Source organism: Pinus tabuliformis, chromosome 5_1, assembly GCF_031772625.1.
Source record: "Pinus tabuliformis cultivar Carrire ecotype Pingquan chromosome 5_1, CPIR1, whole genome shotgun sequence".
Lineage (NCBI taxonomy): Eukaryota > Viridiplantae > Streptophyta > Pinopsida > Pinales > Pinaceae > Pinus > Pinus tabuliformis.
In genome coordinates this window covers 492555005-492576633 of record NC_142305.1, presented here as the reverse complement: position 1 = coordinate 492576633, position 21629 = coordinate 492555005, and the positions used below count along the sequence as shown (strand labels likewise).

At 36.5% G+C, this 21629-nt stretch overlaps 1 protein-coding gene and 1 pseudogene across 1 annotated transcript; both read left to right on the top strand.

Moving 5' to 3' along the window:
* Positions 1-678: 678 nt before the first annotated feature.
* On the top strand, positions 679-7502 carry LOC149165636 (cullin-1 pseudogene; annotated as a pseudogene).
* Positions 7503-18792: 11290 nt separating this feature from the next.
* On the top strand, positions 18793-20791 carry LOC149165635 (uncharacterized). Its single transcript, XM_089429888.1, has 2 exons — positions 18793-18889; positions 19863-20791. Exons 1-2 carry the CDS (start codon positions 18793-18795, stop codon positions 20789-20791), a joined length of 1026 nt encoding a protein of 341 aa, XP_089286014.1.
* Positions 20792-21629: the final 838 nt, after the last annotated feature.

Genomic DNA, 21629 nt, shown 5'->3' with positions numbered 1-21629 from the left:
TTTCAACACAAAACACCTTATTGGAATTTTTGTTAACTTTGCATGGCAGGTTTTGAGGGTTTAGGTTTTTCAAGGTTAGGGGTTTAGGGTTTAGTGTATTTAACTTATTTTTTTTCTTTCTTTGGTCTCTAAATTTAGATTTAAATGCATACTTAGCTATTTAGGGTTTTGCTATTTCTTTTGTCTCTAAATTGAGGCTGTAGTAGGACTGTTTGCATGTTTACCTACATAGTGGCTTACAATGTTTCATTGTGGCTGCTGTTGTGAGAGTATTATCTTTTTTGTTGTGGAAAACTTGGTGAGTGCGCATTTACCGCCACTAAAGAGGGCACACTGGGCGTAATGGCAAGTCCGCCACCATCACAAGGATGATGGTGACCACATCCAGCCTTGGATTTTCTTTCCCATATTGCAACGCTACTTATTCTGCAAGCGTCTTGGAAACTGGATATGCCTGCACAATTAGCCATTAAACAACACTGTTACACACTTGCAAGTTGAGAGTTACTCACTATGGGTTATCCACAGTTGCAAGTTTTCAGGGAGAGGTAGAACCCATAGTGAGGTTCGAGATTTTCTGTGCTGAGCCATGGAAAAGAAAAAGAGGTAGCTACAGTTTCCTCTTTTTCAAAGAGCAGTACCCTTATATTTGTTGTTACAAATGCTTGTTAAGATGACATGGCTTCTTCTTCTGCTATTGATAAAGCTAATAGCAATACCAACGCTCTACCAATAGTGGAAACCCTAGAAATCGATGTCATCCCTCATGACCACCAAAACCCTCCATTGCTTCCTCATGCCTCCACTTCCTTCTCTTCTGGCGTTCCAACTATTGTAACCCAAGGGATGCCTTACTCCTCTTCCAACATTCAAATGGTGTCTGTGCTGATGGAAGGGGTAGAAGGTATACTGATAAGAGTGACAGTGTTGACAGTGGATGCCTCTATAATGGTCTGCTCTCAAATTGATTCTTCCAAATTTATCAGGTGAGTACTTCAATATTTAATCTTACACATCTTTCTTAACCCTGATCTATGAAGATAAATACAAAATACCAAGGTTAAAACAGATCTAGGGTACGTTTTATTGGTTTCTTCCTTTGTATTGGTTTTCTGTATATTTTATTAGCATTTCATGTAGCAGGGTTGTAATTCTTTCTATAACAATGAATGCTAACAGTTCTTATGTTTATCTTAATTTTTAATTTTGATTTATTTAGCATAAAAAAGATAAAGAAATACCAAGGTCACATTGGACATAAACTATCTGATCTTTCATCGTATTATTTTCCATTTTATTTGAACAATATTACATATGAGTGAAACATCTCTTCCACTAGATGTTGTAATTTTCTCCGCAATTCCTATGTCTAGACCTCTTTATCCTATTAAATCTATGCTATTGATCTCCACGCAATTCCTATGTTTGGGCCTCTTTATCCAGTTAAATTTTTGCAAAAAAAGAAAAAAGTTGTTCCTCGTGTGTAGACCTGCTTGTCCAATTTATAAATTTATATAGGCAATGTCTTCAACAGAAATCCGACTAAACAACTTTTGCCAATGGATATACATAAGGAAAAATAAGTGAGGGTCTTTATCACTGCAAGGAACAGAGATGTGCGTAAAGGGTGTAGAATGAAAACAAACGCCTTTTCTATAAGATGCCTTCCCTTTGTATAAGTAGTTCATTTTATCAAAAATAAAATGTACAATAAGACAAGTGACACATAGGAACAAATGGATTCTAGTCAAATTGAACAAGATAGTAGAGAATATGGTGGAATTCCAAAAATTTTCATTATGCCAACAGCATTTATACCTTGCAAGGAAGACATATAGAAAGCTTATCGTATAGAGATGGCAAAGAAAAACAAATGGAATGCTATCTCACCTCTAAGTTTCTAACTATCTTCTATCCTGAGATAGTGAAAGATCCATTTCTTGACATCTTCTTATTTGTGGAAGATTTCAATATAGATTTGCAAATAAAAAGACCACTGGTCACCAAAGACGCAGAGCGTTTGTCACTAAAGACATAAACATTACTAGAAGGGCATATGAAAATCCGTTGCCAAGACACCGGGGGAATAAGATTCAAAATAACAAAGGCTAGTCAAATTGAAAAGTTGTTTTATACAAAGTATATAAGATATACCTCAGTTCTGATGACTGATTCATTTAATTTCATTAATTTGGTAATTGCATGCAATACATTCAAAATATCAGAGGTTTAGTGAATTTAACGATACATTGCATATCCTGAAAGTATGTGTAATTCATTGAGAACTCTTAAATTCTATTCTTTATGACCCTGAGAATCTTATAAGATTTCTACATTATAATAGACTATAGATGTTCCTTCTAAAATGGATTTTGGCTACAATGTCGCACACATTATGAAATAAAACAACCTAGGTTGTAAGCCAAAATGTTTCTGTGACAAGAAAAAGATACAATCCATCCAAAATCCACATCATAATGTGGTTAGAACCAAAAACATATGACACCCCTATTCTTTATGGCCCTGAGAATATTGAGTGCCAAAGCTCCCCAAGTTACCTTCTTGATCTAGGTAGGTTGGCCTACCAGTCAAGGGTTGATTAGGAAATGGTTGAGTGCTGCCATATGATTGATTCCAATTTGCAGCTTCCAACCATGGAGGTATCGAGTACCCATACCTCACATTTGCACTACTGACCCCTGCATTAAGTGGAGGTGTGTAATGAGCATACATAGAATTGACACCAACTCTGGTAGGAACAAGGCAAGTGGGTAAACCCTCAGTTTGATAGTGAGGCACTTGAATGTTTATGAGATCTTGGAATAATGGTGTATTATCTGCAATGGAGTCTAATGAGTTTGAAATAATCCTGGTTTCATCAGCTATTCTTGTATCATTAATCATCTCTTGTTCCTTTTCAAGCATTTTTTGTGCCTTTCGTTTTTACTTTTCCTGTCTTTCCATTTGTTTTTGTTGGTCCTTAACTTTCCTTGCTTTATCTCTTTCAATCCTTTCATCTGCTCGACGTTGCGCTGCAACAATCCTTGCTGCCTTCTTCTCCTTGACTAGATCCTTATTTTTCTGTTTTAATTCTTGCATTTCAAATTTATTTTTTTTCAGACTCAACTAACAGGTTTATATAGTCCTCTGAGGTGAGTAACTGTGAGCTTCGGCCCAGACGAAGACTACCCGGTGCACCTTGCTTTTTTTTCATTGATACTCTCTCTACTGGTAGCTTTAGGAACCTGCCAAGTGTCTTCTCCACCCATCCCACCTGCATGTCATTGCTTGGTACTTCCCTTTCAGTATTTGATGGAACTGATTGAACTATGTCATTATCTTCATTTGATGCCTCATTATGTGCTTCATCTTCTTCCATTAATCTATTGTCCACAAAAAAATGAACAATTTGACTGTTCAATTCTGCTAGTTGTGAGGGCATGTTCATGCTTTCTTCATTGGTTGCTGAGACACTATGTGCATTCATATTAATCATTGCTTCTGCTAGCCATGAAGGTGGGGTTACTTGGCTTGGCAATGTTAATTGGTCATTGTCAACTGCATGTTCAACAATCTCATTAACAATATCAGCAACAAGAGTTTCATGTTCTTGAGTTGGTGGAACGATCTCCATGTTACTGTGAATTTGTTCATGGTTATATTGTGTTTCACATATAGTTTCATCATCTTTAGCATATAAGTGTCCTTGAGATAGGGAAATCATATTACCAGCTGCAACAACATCATCTTGGTCATCTACTTCTTGCACTTCAACACCTATGTGGGCATTCCATTCTTCCTGACCATCCACATGAAATGTTTGGCTACAACCAGTATCATGCATAAGAGCATCATAGTTCAGTGGCCAGATTCCTGTCCTCCTAAAGCCAGCCTTGATATTTGATGGTTTCAAAGCCCTTTTAAAAGCTTTACTTGCAAGCTCTGCTAGCTCGAACCTTTTCACCTCAACCCCTGGATTCTTTGCCATCCATGCAGTGCGCTCCGACCTAAAATAGTTCTTGAAAGGGCCAAACACACTAACATCAAGGGGTTGCAGTCTGTGACTGGCATGAGTGGGCAATGTCAACAGGTCAATGCCTAAATTGTTTGCTTCCTCAATTGTTTGTACAGCCATGTGGCTCCCATGGCCATCTAATATCAATAGGTGTCTATTATTAGGTGAGACGCCACCTGGTACCGATGCAGCAAAGTGAAAAAGCCAACTTAGAAACAGTTCTTTAGTCATCCATGCATGGGGATGTGCAACCATGCATGCACCTGGTTCACAGTTCTGTATATAGTTTTTCAGTTGATTTTTACCTTTGAATAGATAAAATCCTAGGATTGAAGTACCAATTGCATTGACACAACATAAAATAGTTATCCACTCCCTGCTCTTAGGCAAAATCTTTGGCACATTTCGGCTCCCTCTCTTGGAAATTACCCGTATGCCACAATTCCTCCTTGCCTGTAAACCTGTTTCATCACAGTTCCATATATGATCTGCTCCATAAGAATGTTTATCGTAAGCACTAGAAAGTGTGTCATAGAACTTTTGCACAACTGCAGGGTGCAAATTTAATGCTCTGTCTCTGTCAAGGCCCTCAGCAGTACGCAATACAAGTTCTGGATGCCTTTTTTTAAACCCAAACCACCATGATTTACTAGGAAACCCATCTTTGAATGGGTTTGGCCTCCCTTGACAGATTTGAGCAACTGTGTATTTGAGTTGTATCAACTCTAGCCCATATCCCAATTGGGCCATCTCTTTACACCACTCAACCACCTTGGCCTCCTCCTCCTCAGTCATAACTGTAAGAGGCCCTCTACGTTTTGTATGAGTCAGTCCATTTATCCAATAATGTATTGATGAGGGAGGAATACCATGTTTTCTTGCAGATGCCTGAACTGAGTATCCATTAAACTCTATGTTGTCAATTGCAACTAACATTTGTTCTTTTGTCCATCCTCTTATAGAACTGATCTTTTTAGTTGAAATTTCCCCTTGGACTGTTGTTGATGGTGGTTCTGTGGCTGATGGTGTGTTAACATCAGCTGCTGTCACATGGTCATCCTCAACAATGTTCCCTGGTGCATTGTTGACATTGACATCAGCTGTCCTGTCCTCATCAGACGATGTGCATCGCAGCTGCGCACCCCTTGTCACTCTCCTGCCACTTCTCCTTGTACGAGCAACATAACTTCCTTTTGCCATAGATGCAACAACCTGTAAAATTATTGCATGCATTTAGACATTAGAATATTTGTAAATTATGCTTTCATACAAGGCAAAAATACTTCTGCTTTATTACAGGAAATTATCAACATGTATGTTAGTATCCTTGAAAAATCAAATATACAGAATCATTTTGTTGTATGTCTTCAAAATTATCAGTGATTGTTGTTTTTATAACTTGTCTTTACACTTGAAATACCATGACTGTATTGATTGGTTTTGTTATGCATTTCCCAACAGAGCTCTTGTTTGGTTTGACTACTTAAAATATTGTTTTGTTGTTTGTTGTTTTTTTTGTTGTTTTGTTGTTTTATGTAAGTGATTGGCTGACATTGGAATATGTATTATTACAGAAGTCGAAGATTACAAATAGAGTTCATGCCTCAGCATCCCTTTCTCCAAACCTGTCCTTTGACCACATCCCTACGTTTCCACTGCAGTGATGTAACTGGATGGAAATGGAAGAAAACTTAGATTTTTAGTAACAGCCAAATAGGAAACCAAAAGCCAAATTATCTTGAGTTTCTAGCTTAGTCGATTTTGATTATTACATTCTGAGTCTCTCCATTGACCTTTGTTCACCTATTTACACAGTGTTTTAGCTAAGGCATAAGCAAGAGAAATGTGCACATATATTTTGTTTCACTCTGTCTCATATCATTTGCTAGTGATATTGCACATGCTAGCATCATTAGAACCATGGCTATGGCCAAGGAAGAAGTTCCTTCACATTCAGTTACTCTATTGATCACAACTTGTGATGTTTTGGTTATCGGTAGTTATGTGCATAAAAAGCCTTGAATCCATGCTTTCATCATGTAGAGAAAGAAATGCTCGATAATGGGGTAACTGAAATAAAGGAAAAGTTGGATCATGTTTCCAAGAAATCTTCTCAATTATAATATTTCATAGATTTGACTTCCAAAAAATCGAATTGCATTACTTCGTAGTCTCTCATTGCAAATTACAACTTTCTTTTGCCTCAGAAGATGGGCAGAAAGCTAGGAATAAGTAGGAAAAAAAGCCAAGGAAAAGAGGAAGGCCCGTGACCAAAAAGCGAAAATATCCAAAGCTAGACAAACTTGATCCATGTAGCACAAAAACAAAATGATAGTCAGCACCCATAATTTGCATGACACACAGAACATTGGTTTCCAGGTCATAGATCAAGATTAAAGTAAAATCTTTTCCTATAAGAATGTTTTTGACATCCTTGGATTAAGGAAATAATGCCTTCAATTATATAAATCACAAAAAAAATTCCATATCTGAGAAAACGAATATATAGAACTTGTTCAAGAAATATACATTAGATGGGTTGGGGAGCTTTTAAGATAACCTACAACAGTAACTATGGGTTGCAGAGTTGTTGTCTACAGTTTGTAATACTGTACTAAAAAGGGATGATGATGATCATATTGATAGTGAGTTGGAAAAAGTGGTGAAGCTTGTTAGGTATGTGGGTAATAAAGATGTATTTTCTGAATTTTGCAGGGAAAAACTTTCTCACATATTGTTGTTCAATAATAAAAAGGTAATTGAAAATCATGAACGGAGTTTCTTGTCAAAGCTCAAGGTTCAGTGTGGTTCACAGCTTACATTCAAGATGGAGGCCATGGTTAATGATTTTGTCCTTAACCAAGAAATGCAAGCTACCTTTCATGATATTTCGAAACAACAGAATCATCTTACAATAGATTTCTCCCCTGCAGTGTTGAATATGGCAATGTGGCCAACCTACCAACACTCCCAACTTAATCTGCCATCTCAGATGCTTACTTGTGTTGAGGTTTTCGAGCACTTCTATTCTACCCAACATAAAAATCGGAAGCTTACATGGATACATTCACTGGGCACGTGTGATATCATCTCCCACTTTGACCACAAGCGTATAGACATGACAGTAACAACCTACCAAGCAGCTACGCTATTGTTGTTCAATGACTCCCAAAAATTGACTTACGAAGACATTAAATTTCTGTTGAATTTGCCAGATGAAGATGTTGAGAGATTGTTGCATTCACTTGCATGCAGAAATTACAAAATTCTTTTGAAGCAGCCACCCATCAAAACAATAGCTCCACATGATACTTTTGAATTCAATTCTGCTTTTACACATAAAATGGCCAGGATTAAGGTTCCACTTCCCAGCCTCGTGAATGAGAAGAAAAAAGTCACAGGGACGGTGGAAAAAGATAGAAAACCAGCCATTGAAGCCGCCATAGTTCGTATCATGAAAAGTAGAAAGGCTTTGCATCATCAATGATTATTGAGTGAATGTATCCAGCAACTTGAAGGCACGTTCAAACCCAACATTAAATCACTGGAAAAAGGCATTAAAGATTTGATATCAAGGGATTTCTTGTGACCAGACCAACAAGATCCCAATATATACATATACGTAGCCTGATCAAAACTCCGCTCTTGTGGTGGTGGAGTTAATAAAATGTGGTCATGCATATGTTGATCATCAAACCAAGAGAAGTAAAGGATTATAGAGAGGAAAAGATAAATTCTCCATGGAGAAATTGACCTATTGCAAAGTCTTTAATGTTGATTTATGAAATCTAAGTACTCTATTTTCCTTACTGTATGTTTTCATCTAAATGGACAATAGTATTTTCCTTACTGTATGTTTTCATCTTATAACTCGGTTCCCCTTAACAGTCTTTTCGTTACTGTCTATTTTTGTCATATCCTTGTGGTTATATTTTTGTCAAGAAAAATCTAAAGGTGGCACAAGATAGGAAGAAAAGTTATCCATATTAGCACAGGGTATTTATGGAATTTCAGGTTGGAGAATAGGTGTACTTGTGCATCAAGCCCAAGAAGAGCTCCTTAAGGATAGGGTCATGTGTGAATCTATCACCTTGGTATTTTGGACCTTTAAATATTCTTGAGAGGACTGGACAAGTAGCCTATCGACTTGCACTGCCTCCAACAGTGAAAGTGCATGATGTTTTCCATGTGTCATTTCTTAAGAAGTATGTTAAAGCCACTCATCATGTGATTGACTAGTTTGTATTGTAGGTAGATCCAGAAGGATAATTCCAGCTGGAACCTCAATGCATTTAGCAACAAAAGATGCTCATGCTCCAAAATCGAGAAATTGAGCAAGTTAAAGTGTAATGTAAGCACCTTGGGCCTGATGAAGCTACATGGGATATGGATGATCAGATGCGGGCTATGTACCCTTCTCTATTTGCTAGTTGAGCGCATGTCTTTTGGTATATGTTTTGGTGTTGTGTTTGGTTATGTCTATATATGCATTTGTATGTAAATATCACATCGAGGTGTGTTATACAGCTCCAATAAGTTGTATGTTGTTCATGATGTTTTGGTTATGTTTTAGCAGATGGATATGATGTAAATGCTACATCGAGTTGTGTTATAAAGCTCCATGGAAAGCATATGTTTTGCTGGTTTAAAAGTGTCATTGAACAGCGAGGACAATGTTCCCCCAACGAGAGGGTTCTGTAATAGCCCCAGTTAAAAATCCAAGTAATAAAGTTAATAAAGGAAAAAATAAGGGCCATGGGACACATATTCCAAGCCGAATGTTGGGAAAAAACATAGTGATGGGGATCAATGGTGATTAATTAATGGCTATGGAAATTGACAAAGGAATTGGTAAAGGCTTTGGAAAGGAAAAGTGACATTAATTGGCATTTATTTATGAAAATAATGGAAAATAGGAGAAAAGGAAGGTGAAAGGTCACAGGTTGCATGTGAGGAGGAAAAAGAAGGAGAAATAATGGAAATTGAAGAAAATAGAGGCCTAAATGATAAAAATTCTTCTAAGGAACAGTACATAGCTTTGGTCAGTACAACGTTTTGTCATTTTTAGCTTGGAGCACTCTCTCTATACTCTGTCTCTCTCACTCTTGCACATAGATTTTTCTTAGAGCATTCTTGGAGCACATTGGATCTAGAGAAAGAAGGTAAAGGAAAGCACGAAAGCGCAAGAGGACAACAAGATCAACAGCTACAACTGGATTACTTTGCAAGTACTACCAAGTTGCATGTATGGTTTACTTGCTAGTTTTGAATGCATGGTGTATGCATGTGGTTATTTGGTTAGGATCTGTAATTGGCATGGAGGATTGCCTAGATTGACAATGGTTTTTCCTAGCCTTTCCATTTCCTGGATAACCATGGTGTTGTGGGTTTTCATTTTTTTTTTTTATTGGTGCTCATGTTCCTTATGGCCATGGGTTGAGTTATCAGTTCCTGGAGCCTTGGTTGGACAAACACTTTGGAATCCCTGCAACAACTTGGGTTGAGTTAGTAGACCTGGAAGCCTTGGTTGGAAAAATTCTTTGGAGCCCTTGGTGGGTTGATTTACTAGTCCTAGAGCCTTGGTTGGACAAACACTTTAAAGCCCTATGGTAGTTGTGGGTTGAGTTCCTAGTCCTGGAGCCAGGTTAGAACAAATGCTCTGTAGCCCTGGACAACTTTGGTAGAGACCGATCTGGTGATGTTTAGTGATGTCCAACCGTGAGGTGGAATCATTGGTTGAGGATTGAGGTGGTTTGGCATTTGGAAACCCTAGTTTAGTTTTTTTTGGTTTATTCCATGAGATCCCACATCCATGCTTGGAATATGGGACGGGGGTGATTGGCTGAAAGAGAGATTTGGTTAAACCCAATCTATGGTCGGGTGGTACGTGGAAGTCCCTGACTTGGTTGGATTTTTCTTATGTTAATAAAACCTCTTTTCCTCTTGTATTTTATGAGTAAATGTACTTGTTATTATGTGGCTTTAATGTATGCTCTATCATTGTTATAAGCATGGTTTTATGACAGAATTGAGTTATGACTCTCATCATGTTTTCGTTAGTAAATGAAATGTTAATGAATGCATGACCTAATAGATTTTAATGCAACTATTATGAGAGGGCATTAGACCTTCTTGATGATTCTTAGATAAGTATGAGATCACTATGTTCAAATGTCTAACTATGACCTGTAGATTACATGCTCATGATGTGTTTGACAGAATGTATGTCATGGTTAGGCTTGATTCGGTCAAGTTCTTATCTAAGTTTGTATGGAAGGCTTTGTCCATGTGTCATTTATCTTTTCTGAAAGTTTCATTAAGTTCTTAGTAGTGGTCTGGAGACTATCCCTGAAAAAGTGCCTATGATCTCGCGGTCACTGGTAAAGAACTGGGTGAAAAATACTGTAGTCTCTCCCTTATAGGCTTATTCATGTGACTGGAGGGTTATAGTAGAATTCAAGTAATGTTATGCCAATGTCTCGGAGTCCAGATCAATGAAAAAGCAGGTTAAATCTCAAGGTTTGGGCACCAGGAAGGGTAGTTTAGCTCTTGGGGGTCCTTTAGCACCAAAAGGAAGTCAGTAAGGTTTTGGTGTGTCGATTCCACTTCCTTAATTGCACCTAGGAGGATGAGTCATATCATAGTAACTCCTCATCACATATTTACCCTGGTGGACTGGTGAACTTGAGTAAGTGTGGGAGGAGGGTGGTTACAAGGTCCCTTTGAGATAATAAAGAAGCAAGGATATAATGCATATAGACTCATTCTACCACGATACATGCACATTCAATTAGTGTTGAATGTAGAAAAATTGAAATTCAACGAGCCTTCCTTGTTGGACCAGGAAGAGGAATAGGTCCAACCTTCTATGCAAGATTGGGAATTAGAATCTCTAGTAGAGTTGAGAGAGGATATAGTTTTGTAGAAGAGATACAAAACTACAAGACATGGATAACCTGACCTTTGACTGATTAGGTTGAAAGGACAACTTACAAAAAAGGCTTGATAATACTGTAGGGAAACAATAGAGGAAAAAATTCCTCACCTCATTTAGTAAAAATTTTGAGGATCAAAATCCTCCAAAAATGGGGAGGTGTGATTTAGATTACATTATTATATTAATTTTAATCCATATTGGTTCTTTCAAATGGAAAAATTGGAATTAGTTCACAAGACCATTTTACTAGCGGGTCCTAGTTTGGAAAACAGGGGTTTAAAAATTTCCCGAAGCAATTTGAGGCATTAAATAACATTTTTGGGGAAAACAATTTTCAGATAAGTGTTTCATCCCCTACCACCATTCTACACATATATACCTTTCTATCAATGCAAGGATCACCTTAATTGGATTCTATATGTAATGACTTCTAGAAGTTGACCTTCCTATTTTGACTGCCATAATTTGAGAGGATGCTAAATCAACTCCCATTGTTGATGGAAAAGGGGGCTAACCACATGAAAATTATGAATAAGACTGTAGAATAGTTGATCTTGTAACTCTATATAAGAGTTGAAGGAGTCAAACTTAACCACTAATAGGCTATTGAGGTGTGTTATAATTGGGCCATTAGGAGGAAAACAGGTTCCATTCTATTTGAATGCATTTTGTTCCTTAGGTGAATAGAGTATCTAAGCGTGGATATAGAGAGACAGAAAAAGGTTTTTGTATTATAAAAATCCATGGGGCACAAGTCTCACTCCTTCTTATTTGCATCCATATACATTAGAGACAGAGAGAGCAAAGCATCGTCACCTTTTAGTTGGGTTTTCTCTTGAAAGGGCTTCCCAGATTATATTTTATGTTCATTTTGGTCTGTGAGTCTAATTTTGTTCTTCTCTATTCTCCATAGTTTATATATTGCATGAATAACCAAAATACAATAGTTAACAAATCTAGAAATCTAAGGAAAAATTAACCTTCATAATGTAGATTTCATATTTACAAATATATGGTTTATCAAATTTGTTGTGTTGAATTTTCTAGTGGAATATCCATGCAAATCTACAAATCAAGTGTTTTGATATACATTGGTCAACATGTCCATCAATTTAAGTGCATAAGAAAAATACACAGGCCATAAGTACATATAACTACTTAGGTCAAAATGGGGCACTATGTACACACATCCTTTGCGAAACTTCATTATTAAGGTTTGGTTAAAAAAGTGAGGTGGGATCATGATGTATGGTCTTTGCGACCTCCTAGGGAGACAAACTTGGGCTATAAAAGTTCCACTGGAACTTAAAATGGTCCACCAAATGGTGTATGAAATGTCGAACCCTATGGTCCAATATGTGTAATTGTTCAACCATTATGGTTCCCATGTCCAAGACATACAGTTCCCCCTAATTTAGCGTGTGAGTTTCAATAGCAAAATAGTGTCATAAAATAGATACATGAAAAGCATCATGAGATTTATGCAAGTGGGATGGTATTATGAGATGATGGTAAATTGATCCAATTCTCTATCAAACCTTCAACATTCTTATAAATTAAGTTGACAACATTATCCCTTTCCTAACTGAATGATAGTCTTGTTAGGTTGGCTACAAATAAAACTTGGTGCATCAACATAAATCTTATGTTTATCATGTGTCTCCTTTAACCATTGTCTAATATGAATCACTTACTCCATTTCTTGAATCAATTCAAGCCCTACTATTACTCATTCTTCTAACCTTTCCCAACTTATCATTGTCCCACATGGATTTCCAAACAAAACTTGATAAGGAGGCACCCCAATTAAAAAGCGATAACTTTTATTATAAGCAAACTTCAGCAAAGGTATTTACTTCTCCCAACAGGTTTGGTTATCCATAACATACATCCTAATCACGTCTTCCATAAATTGATTCACTTTTTCTATCTTGACATCCATTTTAGGATAATATGTTATGCCCATGTTGACATGAGTTCCCAAGTTTGACTACGAACTTGTCCAAGGCCTGGACATAGAAAAGGAGTCTCTATATAACTTTCGGGTAATCCATGTAGATGGATGACTTCACTTATAAACATGCATGCCACATTAGTGAGATCATACATGTATCTGAATGGAATGAAATGGTTTTTGGTCAGCTTATCCATTATGATGAGTATGGCAATGTGTCATTGTGATGTAAATGGAAAACCCACATTGAAATCCATAGAAATTACTTCAACTTGGACATATAAACATGATGTGGTTGTATAAGTCTTATGGAGTGATGATGCTCATTCTTCACTTGCTGACATTTGAGATGCTTAGCGACGAATGGAATGAAATGGTTTTTGGTCAGCTTATCCATTATGATGAGTATGGCAATGTGTCATTGTGATGTAAATGGAAAACCCACATTGAAATCCATAGAAATTACTTCAACTTGGACATATAAACATGATGTGGTTGTATAAGTCTTATGGAGTGATGATGCTCATTCTTCACTTGCTGACATTTGAGATGCTTAGCGACTATGTGACTTTTCATGATTGCCCAAAAAGTAAGTAAATAAAGTAAAGCACTCTCCATTGTTATTATCCCTATGATTGAACTAGATCCTTCCATCTAGATTCTTTCCTTGAGTTGAGAGGTTAGTGTAGTTGAGATATCCAAATATAATAATGAGTAAAAGATAGATAAGTAATTTTCACCAAGTTAGGAAATGGGTAGTAAAAATTGGTTTTCAATGTTTTCTATAATTTCTAAACATCCTAAAACAGACAATAGAAATGTAATACTAAAAAGGGAAGTTGGAGAAAAATCAAGAGATCATAAAATAAATCTAAACATATGGCACAAGCTTGGTTTAAAAGTATCTACCATAAATGTGATTCCTTTGTTGCTTCCATCCATAACATGTAAAGAAACAATGAGTAGGAATAAAAAAGGAAAACCCAAGAAAACAAGTATGAGTTCTTATTCTGCACAACCTACAATTAATACTCCTTATAAATGTTTCTCTTATGAGAAATGAATTAGTTTGATTGGATTCAAATGTCTATGGGGAAATACACACTTGGGAATACTATGTTCCCATAGTAATTACTATAAGAGAAGATACAAAATAAGCTTTTACTTGAAGAAAATAAGCTAAATAGGATGATGTTTGAAGTTATCTAGTCAAATAAAAATATCAACATAAAACATCATAAAATTTAATACTTAAATAGAATATTAGAATATTTGAAAACTAAATATTCTACAAATATAGAAGAATAAGTGCTAAAAGGAAAGAAAGATGTGACGCTAAATTTACACTAGTGAGAAGGAAATGCACTTTACCAATGGTAAGACATTTAAAACCAAAAAAAAAAAAAACACTCATGATAATATAGTTTCAATGTTGGATTCTTAGAGTGCATAAAAGCATATTTCCTCCTTAAATTTGATATATGAAGAGCTAAATTTTCTTTAAAAGTATTCCGTCTTGAATAGTTGCATTGCTCATTAAGTGTGATCCCTCCCAAATTTGATATAGTGAAGAGCTACTTATCTATGAAAGTAATCAAGATATTAGTCATTGTATTACTTATGACTAATTGATAAAACCACATGGAGTAAGTACATGGGGTAAGTATATGGATATATGATGGAAATTTTGGGTATTGCATGGATTTTATATATGATATTTCCCTTTTTAATTATACAAGTGTTGTAGGATACATGTTAATTATTTATATGAATTTGACGATTATTATTATTATTATTTACTGTGATTTGATTTATTAGATTTTAAAAAAGATAAGGAATTATTTGATTTGATTTAGAATTTTATTTCAGTGCTAGAAAAGATTTAAAGGAAGTGCTCCAAAATCACCTTAGTTTTGAAGAGTTAAATAGTTAGGAAGACCAATATCATAATAAATATTTTGAGGTTGTGATTTAATGTGGATGTACATAAGACATTTTAAGAGAAAGTGTTTTTCACCTTCAACCCTCTTAGTGTCACAAAGATGATAAATTCCTTCTACCCATCACATAATAGGAATTTTGACCACCTCATTTTGCTACATGAAGCTCATGAGAATTTGTTCCTATCTTAAAAAAGTGTTTTGTTCCTTAGACTAGTCAAAATAGAGATACTTTTGATCTTGTTGATTAGGGTTCATTAGGGTTCATCACCTTCTTATAGTATCTTAATTTTCATTTAGGAGCTAATTCTTTATTGCACCACAAATTCTCCTTAAATTTAAGTATAATAGTATTTTAAATATTATCAATATTCCACTAAATAACCTATTCTTTAACCTAATTATTTAGCCAAAAAAAATTACATATATATTCACTCACACACAAACTTTTGTTATTATAATTTAAACATGAACTCACTACTTTACAACCCTTATCCTTAATGAACATTAAAATGAATCATTAGTGAAAAGTAATATCCAAAAAGTATTTTCCCACATTTATAAATCTCATACCCTAAAAGAAAAATCAAGAAATGTATCTCCTCATTCATGGAAAGCATAAAAAAAATCAAAAAAATACTCTCATATTTGTAACTAATATTTCTCATAATCTTATCTATATGTCATTTAAAAAAAAATTAACATAAATTCAGCGAAATATCCAATAACATGAATAAAAATCACCTAATTTTTTATATTAAAATATATATATATATATATATATATAATTAACTGCAAGTTAAAAAAGACGAAACAAAACTAAGTTAAATTTAAAACGTGCATGAATATAAAAATTTTAAAACTACGAAATTATGAAAGACTAGTTTTCAATTAATCTTAACCATTTATGTATTTAATTGTGACCCGACCATTTTCTACGTGCCCATGTCATCACGTGTTAGCCATTCAATCTACTCCTTAGTTGTAAACAAAACCAATTTAAAATCTAATTTTAAAATAATATTAACTTACTGATTAAAAATATAAATTAAATTAACTTAAAAAGTAAAAACAATTTAAGTTTTGGAATGCATTTAATGATTCACTCGAGCCTCCCGGATGCGGATGGCTCCAGCGCGTAACAGGGTAGTGGCTCGTCACATGGGCAGGTGTCAGCCCGGACGAGCCACGCATTACAAACCTGAGGGATATTTAAGAACGGTGGCGTCAGACCAGCAGCGGGATTTAATTCACGTCATTTCGGTATTAACTGCTCTACTGGGAAGCGGAACTATGGCGCTACAAAGGCCCGACACCCATGTCATTCGCCCGCAGTCTTGCAGAAGGTCTGGGTATTCGGAGGTTGAGTCGGACTATTCTCTGGTTCTGAGGGAGACTACGAAGGGATACTCCTGCTCTCTAGTCAATTTGAGGATGCAGCGTGAGCGCCAAAGGATGATTAGCAGGCGCGGAAGTTCCAGAGGTCGTGCTTCGTCTCAGAGGCATGCTATTTCCCCCTCCTCCTCGATTGAGGTCTCTTCTGACCACCATCGCTCCAGAGGAATAGCAGTCGGCCGCGGAATGGCTACGGAGCACAGAGAAATTATGGATTGCGGCCATTCGGCACATCCTATGGTCAGATATCGTATTCCCTGCTCTTTGGCAAATTCAACATTCATAGTTTCAGTTTCGGTGGAACACTGCAGCAATCCAGCAGGTCAAGAGGAAGCTCAGCCGGCAAATCCTCCTCGGATTCCAGGGGTGGTTCCCACAATCGACATGCAAGTTCCTTCAGTTGACCTGCTGCGCCCCGTCAAGGAAAATTCCCCCCCAGACTCTCAGGCAGGCCCCAGCGAACCCGCGCAGAGGAACACTCTTCCCGACATGGACATCCCCAAGCACTTCAGGGGCAAAGAGGAGGACGACCTGCACACCACAGATGACGAATAACTCGACCTGCCGTTCGCTCCCAGTCGCTGAGAAGGGAAAGTTTTCTCTGTTTGCTCTCATGGTTATCTTGTATGTGTCAGGACTCTGTCCTTATGTGTTTCAGTGTCGGCTTTACATATGTGTTAAGTGTCGGTCTTATGCACTGTCCGGTGTCGTTATGCTTCCAATTTTGTTTAGATGTAATTTTGGACATGTTTATTCCTGAGCAATCTGTCAATCTCTCGACAGGAATCACAGGGCCACGGCTCTGTTGTAACACGTATGCTGTAATTTTTGACTTTTTTGTAATATAATAGATTAGTCTTATTCAGAAAAAAAAAAAAAAAAAATGATTCACTCGAGCAAAGGCCCCCGGAACACACCTATGTGAAATAGTCTTCACTTAACATGAGCAGGCGAGATTCGGTAAAGATATAAATCAATTAGATTATTAGATTATTAATTATTAAATTCAATTAGATTAAAAGTAAAAACAATTTAAGTTTTGGAATGCATTTAATGATTCACTCGAGCAAAGGCCCCCAGAGAACACCTATGTGAAATAGTCTTCACATAGTCTTCACTTAACATGAGCAGGCGGGATTCGGTAAAGATATAAATCAATTAGATTATTAGATTATTAAATTCAATTAATTAGATTATAATAGATTATGAGGATATACATGAGTTCATGTTTATTTAGAATGGACATTTAATAGGTAAATTATATACATATATTTATTTAGACTTTAAATTTAAATAAAATATTTTAATATCACGTATAAGTAAAAATTATTTAATAATATTTGATATTGAGATTTTGTTTTATGATTTTAATAATGTTATTGATTCATATGCTATCTATGTAATTTTTTTGATCTTTTGAAATCAATAGATTTGGTGTTTATTATACAGTTTCTAATTAGTGTTTGGAATGTTGAAACAAGAAGGGATGTTGCTTTTAGTTTTGAGTAAATTGATTCAAGTACTATTGCTTCCACTTGATCCATTGGAAATGTATATTCCACTATCATTGAGATGCTTATTAGTAATGCCATAGAGAACTATTAATAGGTGGTAAAGGGGAATAGGGACAATAATTTGGGAAAATAACTTTAATGTAAAGAGCAAAGTTGACTTTTAATGAGAGAATACGACACATTAAGTATTATGTCAAAGGGTGTAAGGTAAGTATTTGACAAATTACTTGCATGCCAAGTGTATGTCCACCAATTGCTTGAAGAAGTGTTTGCCAAAATTACTACTCAACTTGTGTTTACTAAAGAGGAGAAAACATTATCAATAACCAACTTGAGGGTTTTTAGCAATGTTCCACCAAGTTTCGGGGACGAGGAGGCAAGGGAGCAGGGATACGCAGGAGCGGCCTATGCAAAAGCTCCCCACCAATTTTTAGGAAACGTGGGGGGACGTCGGGGTCTTAAAATTTTATAAATATAAAATATAAATCGATGAATCATATAACTGAAACAAATTTAAAACTAAAAGCATGATCATTGATATCATTATCATATAAATTATAATCATACACCATCCATGTAATTTTGTGATTGTACAATGTAACTACTAGTCTACTAACTTACTAACAATGCACAATGAAAATGAATTATAAAACTATAAATGTTTAAAGTTTTAAACTTTAAACTTTAAACCAGATTGATGTTCCACTTCCAACTATGAACATTGAATATTGAATAATATAAAAGTCAAGTCTGATACATGAGCAACAACATTGCGATGAAGGAGTAGACAGAAGGTTGCTTAACGATGGTGACAATGTTCAGTTCAACGAAGGAGCAAACAAAAAATGAAATGTGAAATGAACATAATGTAAACCCTTCACGGTCGGTCAATAAATATTAAAAATTACGATTTTTTGTTTCATAAAAAAAATTGCGAATTTTTTCTAGGGAACCGACCCCTCAAGGCCCCTTAAGAACCCCTTCACCTAGGAAACGACCCCTCTCAAGTTTCCTCGTGTACCCTATTTTTTGGAAGCATGGGGAAACATCCCCCTCTCGTCCCCAAGTTCCTGAAGCGCGAGGGAGCTAGGAAACGCGACCCCAGGTGGGGGGACGCGACCCCGTGGAACATTGGTTTTTAGTGCAGTGTTGGATATACTTTCTATTTACAAGGTGTTGGATGAAAGGTTTGTCCCAGATATGAGGGTGGGGTAGGTGGAAATATCCGCTAGAACATATTATATTTTAAGGAAATATTGGGTAAAACGTATTATATTATATAACATAATACAATATGCTTTACTGTATATTTCTCCTTGCTTCCATCTTTAGCCTCATAATAAAGGTATGTTTGCATTATTTTGTTGTAAACTTTGATTTCAATGTAGCATTTCAAATTATGTTCAAGTCTCTTATTGGGAACACTCTATGTTTGTGGGTGCATTATGAAAGTTCGACATCAGTTTTAAAAATGAAGTTTGAGCACCCTATTTTCCTGTTTCACAACATCGTTCATTACACAATATAAATTTTGGCTCTCCAAAAATATTGATTAGGATGATTATGACTGAAATTTATCCAAATTTTATGAGCCGCCTGTCTTTGTTGGTCCAATGTTCTGTCATATGAAAAGAGAGGAAGTTGCAAGGAAGAATACGCAAAGTGTTGGCTTGGGGTTTCCATGTCCTGCCCTTGATGGAACCGTCATATGAAAAGAGAGAGGAAGTTGCACGGAAGAATCCTTCCAGAGCACGCAAAGAGAATGGCGGTGTCCCTGCCCGTTTTAACAGTGCTTCAGACTATTTTCTCAAGTGGTTTTCAATTCGAATATTTGGCAATCAATAGCAATGGAAGAACAATTCTTACAATTCGGAGACCAGAGCACCGCTGACATGACATTACACTTAAATTAGTACAGATGGAGGGGAGCATGGAAGAAATGCTCTGTATCTCCACTCCCAAATTCTGAAAAGTTCTGAATATTTTGCAACGTTGTTATGTGAGCGATGGTCGTCGGAGAGACCACCTATTGAAATGGAGCTAACAACTTTTCACAGCATCGAGATGTATATTAAATGTATTCAACTTATGTATTCTTCTCAATCAGGGAACCGTTTTCGTTTTTCTAGTGTGGACGAAGCCCTCTGTATTCTACCAATTGCTGCTGAACTCCTTTTTAATAACTGCGTGGAGGAATGTATGAGATATTTGAATGTTGTTCGGTGGACTACTAAACAAGAAGTCAAACTTCGAGCCCTGCTACTATCTTTGGAGATCAATACCTTGCCGGATTTAGCTACTAGACTCGGGATTAGCCAAATAAAACCAGATTATGGAGGATTACAGATGCTGGAACATTCTCTGAAAAGAATGTTGTCCACCATTTCGAGTGGTTCATACGATCACAGCGAATATATTGAGGAATATATCGTAGGGTTCTTTGAGGCAAATGCATCCTTTGCAAAAATTTGTGGGTCTGCACTTCTGAAAGAATTTAGTACCAATATCGAACGCGCTAAATCTGATAACTATGCTATCCTTACTGCTTGTAGTGCACTTTTATGGATTGTCAATGTGATTCAGCGATGTGATCGGCAATTGTTTGAAATATCGTTCAAATTATTTTGCGAAGACGCTGAACTTCCTATCGCAATAAATCGATCTTACAGTGGATATTCTGGTAGTGTTAGTCCATATTCTGGTCTAAAGAAGCCAATTCTTGGTCTAAATACCCCACTTTTGGACCTAATTGATCGGTTTCTAAATTGTCTGGGCAACGGCGAAATAATTACTTCTACATTATTTAGGGTTTCTTTTCTCACAAATTGGGTTCCTGTCATTGCTGCGCATCTCAATCACAAGAATCAATTGGAAAAAAGTATCATTGATGTTGCTGAAACCCTCCCTCCGGTTGAGCAAAGACGGATTTACAACATTTGGAAAAAACCTCTGACCAAAACCCACACAGAAACATTTAATTGCTGGGCCAAGAAAGTAGAGGATGCCATCATTCGTCACAACTATTTTTTTATGTAAGTGGTTTTTTAGTTTAGAGGATGTGGTCCAATGGTTAAGTATGAAAGTTTGGTTTCTACAGGTCATGTGGTCCAATTATCGTGATCAGTGGGAAAGTATGGTCTCTACAGGTCATGTGGTCCAATTATCGTGATCAGTGGCAAAGTTTGGTCTCTACAGGTCATGTGGTCCAATATGCTCCTTTTTTATCAGTCCGATGGTTAAGTAGGAAAGTTTGGTCTCTACAGGTCATGTGGTCCAATATGCTCCTTCTCTTCAGTCACATTGGTTGATTTGGATGGTATATTCCCCATATGTTTTTTTGATGGTGCATCCTCAGGGGAAGATATGGCTGTGGTGTATATCTTCATATTGATCCCTCTTTTCTATATCATTTTTTCTGGTCTGGTGGGTTTGGAGACAATTGCATGGCAGAGATGATTGTTTTATGGGGTGGTCTTCAATGTTTCTCTTGGATAGGCAATGAGAAGATTGTGATCATTGGCGACTCCCTCTCTACAATTCAGTAGATACAGGGTAGGAGTGATTTGGATGTCCTCCTCTATGTAATTGGATGCAACGAATCCGAGACCTGAAGTCTTCCTTACCTGATGTGTCATTTTAGCATGTATACCCGAAACAAAACTTGGAGGCGGACACTCTTTCCAACGGCGGTGTGGCTCTCTCCGATGGTCATATGATCTATGAATATAGAGTCAATGGTATCATTTGTGGCCAAGGCTATTTTGAGATCTGAAAGAGAGACATTCGATCTTTCTGCCATTTTCAGAACTTCAGCTTTTTCCAGAAATTTTGTACTCGTCTATCTATCCCTGTTTTGTTATGTTTTTGCTCTCAA